We start from the raw sequence: 6,000 nt of genomic DNA, 5'->3' as shown, positions 1-6,000 counted from the left end.
TACTGCTGATGCACTGTGACCAGCTGGTTTCCTGCTCCTGTCAAGCTTTCTGTACCACCATGAAATACAGATCTTCAAACTGTAAGTCAGAATAAGCCTTCTTTCCTGTGAGCTGTTTTTGTCAGGGTATTTTATCCCAGCAACAGAAAAAATAACAACAGGCTGTGCTAGCAAAAATGAAAATAACTAAGCAAAGCCTTAGGCTGTCAGGTCTGGGCGGGCTCCTTCAGTACTGGGAAGGAGCAGGAAGCTAGAGTTGGGGAACTGTGTCTCTAGATAAGGGCATGACCTTCGTCTCATAATTGCTAAGTATGTGTATGCGAGGGATGGTGAGGGCGGTCCAGGTACAAGTATAAAAATAACTAGTCAAGGAGCTGAGAAGCCTGAGGATTGATAGATTTCTAGGGGGTTTTATACAGTAGTGAGAAGAGCTCTTTACTGAGGATTGGTGGCATCAAATGTGTCACTGCTGCAAGATGGAACCCTCCTCTAGGTGCCAGATGAAAGACTCGTTTTAGTTAGGTATGGCACATACTTGTTAATCCCAAAACCTCAAGGGTAGAAATAGGAATTGCTTCCATCAGATTGGGCTGTTTGCAGTCGCGGGTGGCAACATTTTGCTTGGTTGTCAATTGATGTGAGAGGGCAGGGTGCCACCCCTGGGTTAAGCGTGGCATGCTGGCACAAACTTTAATTCCAGCATTCTGAAGGCAGAGGCAGGAAAATTTCTGACTTTGATGCCAACCTGGTCTACAGGACAGCCAGGGCTACACAGAGAAGCCTTTCCTTGAAAAACCAAAATAAATAGATAATTGAGAACAGAAAGAAAACAAGGTAAGAAGCCATAGAGAGTGAACCAGTGAGCAGCATCCCTCCGTGATCTCTGCACTAGCTTTTGCCTACAGTTCTTCCGGCCTTGACTTCATTCCCTGACTTCTCTTACAGATGAACCACACCTGGGAGTGGAAGTAAACCCTCCCCAGTGAAGCTTTGGTCATGGTGCACATCATGCGAATATGAAAGCTACCTTGAGGCTGGAGAGATGGCTCCGTGGTTAAGAGCACTGACTGCTCTTCCAGAGGTCCTGAGTTCAAATCCCAGCAACCACATGGTGGCTCACAACCATCTGTAATGAGTTCTGATGCCCTCTTCTGGTGTGTCTGAAGACAACTGCAGTGTACTTATATATAATAAATAAATAAATCTTTAAAAAAAAAAGAAAGAAAGGTACCCCGAACACCCAACAACTGCTCTCCTTTCCCCTTTAGAAAATGGCTGAGCATGGGGAGGCCTCCGAGGATCGAGTTTCTGAGTTTGATTATGAATATCTCCCTGAGCTCTCTGCTCGTCTTGGGGTGGATGCAGTTCAGCTGGCAAAGAGCCAAGAAGAAGAAGACCATAAAGAACGGATGAAAATGAAGAAAGGTTTTAATGCACAGATGCGCAGTGAAGTCAAACGACTGAGGACTTTTGTGACCTATGATGCGTTCAGATCGTGGACCCCACAGGAGATGGCAGCTGCTGGGTTTTACTACACGGGTGTGAGACATGGGGTTCAGTGCTTCTGCTGTAGCTTAATCCTCTTTGGTACTAGCCTCAAGAAAGTTCCCATAGAGAGCCACAGGAAATTACGTCCCCAGTGTGAGTTCCTTTCGGGCAAAGATGTTGGAAACATTGGCAAGTACGACATACGGGTGAAGAGTCCAGAGACACTGCCGAGAGGTGGCAAAGCAAGGTACCATGAGGAGGAGGCCAGACTGGAGTCCTTTGAGGACTGGCCATTTTATGCCCATGGGACATCACCTCGTGTACTCTCAGCAGCTGGCTTTGTCTTTACAGGTAAGAGGATTCCGTTTTGTGAGGTGTTTCTGTGGTATTTAAAGTTTAGGTTTCATTTTGTGCGTAATATTTTTTTAGTGAACCCTCATTGATGAAGATGCTATGTTAAACATAAGATGCATTTCATTCAATTTCAAGTGCAACAATTTTGCTTCTGCTTTAATATGTGTTTAGTGTAGCTTTATTGGTTTGCTATATATCTGTCTGTAAACATACACACACACACAGACACATATGTTTGCCTGTGTATCAAGTGTTACTTCTCTTCATATGTAGACCTTCAGTGTAGCAGCAGTGAGCTGAGGGTATAGCCCAGTGCTAGAGCATTTCTGCAGCCCCTACAAATACACTCGTGCTGGGCTGGAGTGCGTCTTGTTCTGGTACAGTCTGGTCAGCTCCAAGACACAGGTCGTGCTATTGCCAGTCAGTCATATGCTTTCCTGCCTCTGTAGGTAAAAGGGACACTGTGCAGTGTTTCTCCTGTGGTGGATGCTTGGGAAACTGGGAAGAAGGAGATGATCCCTGGAAGGAGCATGCCAAGTGGTTCCCCAAGTAAGCTGCAAAAGTTTTATTCTTAAAGTGTCCAGCTTAAATAAAGGTTTTAAATGATGTATTCCATTTTTATTAGATATATATCCTACAAGTGTGTACAAAAGCATGAACTCATGCAAGTGTGTGTGTATGTTGTGTGTGTTGTGTGGTGTGTGTGGTAAATGATGTGTGTGTGGTGTGTGTTTATGTGGTGTGTGTGTGTGACTGTGTGTGGTGTGTGGTGTGTGGTGTGTGTGTGTGGTATATGTGTGTGGTGTGTGTGTGTGGTGTGTGGGGTGTGTGTGTGTGTGTGTGTTGTGTGGTATGTGTGTGTATGTGTGGAGGTGTGTGTGTGTGTGTGGGGTGTGTGTGTGTGTGTATGTGTGTGTATGTGGTGTGTGTGTATGTGTGTGTGTGTGTATGTGTGTGTGGTGGTGTGTGTGTAGTATGTGTGAGTGTGTGTGTGTGATGTGTGTGTGTGTGTGTGTGTGTATGTGTGGTGTGTGTGTTTGTGTGTGTGTGTGTGGTGTGTGTGTGTTGTGTGTGTATGTGTGTGTGGTATGTGTGTGTGTGGTGTGTGGTTTTTGTTGTGTGTGTGAGGTCTGTGTGTGTGTGTGTGTGTGTGTGTGTTTGTGTGTGTGTGTGTGTGTGTGTGTGTGTGTGTGTGTGTGTGTGTGTGTGGTGTGTGTGTGTGTGTGTGTGTGTGTGTGTGTGTGTGTGTGTGGTGTGTGTGTGTGTGTGTGTGGTGTGTGTGTGTGTGTGTGTGTGTGGTGTGTGTGTGTGGTGTGTGTGTGTGTGTGTGTGTGTGTGTGTGTGTGTGTGTGTGTGTGTGTGTGTGTGTGTGTGTGTGTGTGTGTGTGTGTGTGTGTGTGTACCACAGAGGCCAAAAGAGGGCACAAAGCTCCTGGGTATGGGTTGTGCTACAGATGGTTGTGAACTGTTATGTGGGTTTTTAGAACCTAGCTCAGTTCCTCTGGAAGAACAGCCATTGCTGCTAACTATGGAAGTCACTACTCCACCTTTAGTCAATTTCATGGTTTTTGTTTACTTGCTTGTTTAATCTTGCTTGTTCATCTGTGTTTTACCTGCATGTCTGTGCTGGGGTTCCAAAGTCCTGGAATTGGAGTTAGAGACTGGTGTGGGCTGCCATGTGGGTGCTGGGAATTGAACCCAGGTCCTCTGGAAGAACAAGCAGTGCCCTTAACTTCTGAGTCATCGCTTCAGCCCTCAGTGTCAGGTTTTCAAAAAGCAAATCAATACTAGGGACCAAAGAGCCACATTACTGGAGCTTCCCTTTGAGATGTATACCCTCCCCTTACCCACATTGGGATAACTCTAGAACTTTTCAAGCAAGATTTGTGAAAAATCTGAATCACTTGAACTTAAACTCCCCCCATACTTCAGTTAATTATTATATAGATGTGCGTGTGATGAATCTAGTGTATGTTTGCATGTAGAATACATGTGTGTGTACATATGTGGGCTTAGGAAGCCGCAGATTAACATAGGAGGGCATTTTCCTGATCACTCTCCCCTCATATTTTTTTAATCTCAAATCATTTCATTTTATTGAGACAGTAACACGATATTCTTGCCTACCTGACAGCCCCCACTTCCACACACACAAAATCTAGTCCTCTGTTCCTTCCTAGATCAGCCTGAGGTGAATAGCTGGTGGTGTCCCCTCAGACCATGGTAAAGTCCAGGCCCATGCTGCTGCTGAGGGCGGGGCTGTGTCTGAGTTCATGGCCTTGCAACAGCAGGGTGTCTGTTACCATTAAGGCCCATGGGGACATACCTGGTCTGGGCTGTGGCGGGAACCATTGTTGTCTGTGGGCTGTGCAGAGCTGACCCCATATCTCATTGACTGCTGCACTTGAGAGAGCTATCCTTGTCTCTAACTACCTGCAGCACAGGAGAGAGCAGCCTGAGATCCCCTCAGGAAGCACAGTAGAGCGGGCTTCATGGTTTCATGGGTGGTGGATGAGTCTGCCCAAAGGGCACGAGCTTGGGAGAGCTGGCCTCACCCCTCACTGGCCATGTGGTAGTGTGGGGTCTTAGGTTAAGGTGCCCACTCCCATTCACTTTCTTGCTGCCTAGGGCAGGCTGGAGAGCTGGCCCCACTCCTAACCTGGGCAGCATGGGAGAGCTGGTCCTGAGAGCATGAGATTGGGAGAACAGTCCCCACCCTTCACTGGCTGAAGCACCTGAGGGTAGGCCCTGCCCCTTGCCTGGGCAGCACAGTAGTGCTGGCCCTGGTGTTCCAGACTTGGGTGAGCAGGCTCTGAGGGAGTGTGAGAGCAGGAAAGCTGGCTCTGTCCCTTGCTGACTGCAGCCCTGACTGAGTTAGCCAGAGCAGTGTTGGAGAGCTCACCCTGGTGGTGTGGGTGCAGGAGATCTGGTAGACTGACCACTTAGCCTACTCCCACCAGGCTCAGATCCTGGGCTTGGAGTTGGTCCGCCCCAACATCTATTCCATCCATGAACTGCTGGAGTGTGTAAAGAGGCTGCTCCTACAGATCTAAAGCTGCAGGGTCTCCATGACCTAGAGTGACAACAGGAGATCTGAGAGGAGTCTCGGGGAGGATCCAGTACTCACAGGGTAGCAATAGAATGAACTCTAAAAAACAGACCCATGATTCTTTACAATGAACATTTGCAAGTAAAGGTGTGTGGACAAAAGAGCATACTGTGGGACGCACTGTGACACACCACAGCTTCCGCAACAAGATTTTGTTGTTTTCGTTTTATTTTTTGATTTTCTCTTGGGAGGGCATGTTGCCGTAAAAATGAAAAAGGCAGAACTGGTTCTCAAAAGTACCACTCCACGCTTTTCTCTCTCTCTCTGACCTGGGCGTTCCGCGAGTCATTCCTGTGTGACACTTCACCACGCTGCTTTGCTTCACTCACAGTTCCCTTGGCGGGTTGTTACCACGCCAGGCTCACAATCCCCATTCCATGGCGGGCTTGCCGTGTCCCGCCACCACAACTTCTATTGAACTCAATTAAGTCGACAGGTGAAAGAACACACCACAATAACCCCTGATCCAATTGATAAGATATCATTTACCCATCCAGACAGCACAAAATCCTGTACACACCCATCCCTTAAAAATATTTATGATAACCTGTATCTATGCTCAGAGAAGAATCTTAACGTCTGCTGCCATGTTCTCCCTGCCCCTCTTCCTCGCTCCGGCTTCCTCTCCTCCTTCTCAAACTTTTCTCCGGCCCATCCTTCCTTCTTGTCCAATGATAGGCCTCCTTCTATCCTGTACCTGCCTTCCTGCATAAATATAACATCCTGCAAGGGCGGTTGCAAGGGCAGATACAAAGTGATAGGGAGATAAGTGGGATTGTGGTGCATGATTTAAAATTCACAAAGAATTGGTAAAAAGTTAATGAAAATATATCATATAAAAATTTTAAAAATAAAAACATTCAAAAATGATCAGCACATTGCAAACATACGTTGTGATAGAGGACAAGTCTATCATGCTATTGGGAAAATGGTCAATTGTGTTGTTTCTTACAGATGTGAATTTCTTCAAAGTAAGAAATCCTCAGAGGAAATTGCCCAGTATGTTCAAAGCTACAAGGGATTTGCTCATGTAACGGTAATTTACATCA

The 6,000-nt window shown here is 46.6% G+C and overlaps 1 protein-coding gene across 1 annotated transcript in view; it reads left to right on the top strand.

Moving 5' to 3' along the window:
- Positions 1 to 1,215: 1,215 nt before the first annotated feature.
- LOC116895980 (baculoviral IAP repeat-containing protein 1f-like) overlaps positions 1,216 to 6,000 on the top strand; it is a 28,065-nt gene continuing 23,280 nt past the window's right edge. The window contains 3 exon segments of the mRNA XM_032897016.1: positions 1,216 to 1,839; positions 2,292 to 2,391; positions 5,906 to 5,987. Coding sequence (XP_032752907.1) covers positions 1,272 to 1,839; positions 2,292 to 2,391; positions 5,906 to 5,987 — 750 coding nt within the window. The 5' untranslated portion in view covers positions 1,216 to 1,271.

The sequence above is a fragment of the Rattus rattus genome, chromosome 3 (assembly GCF_011064425.1).
Source record: "Rattus rattus isolate New Zealand chromosome 3, Rrattus_CSIRO_v1, whole genome shotgun sequence".
Classification (NCBI taxonomy): domain Eukaryota; kingdom Metazoa; phylum Chordata; class Mammalia; order Rodentia; family Muridae; genus Rattus; species Rattus rattus.
Note: the sequence above shows the minus strand (reverse complement) of the source record. Positions and strands in the feature narration are given on the sequence as shown.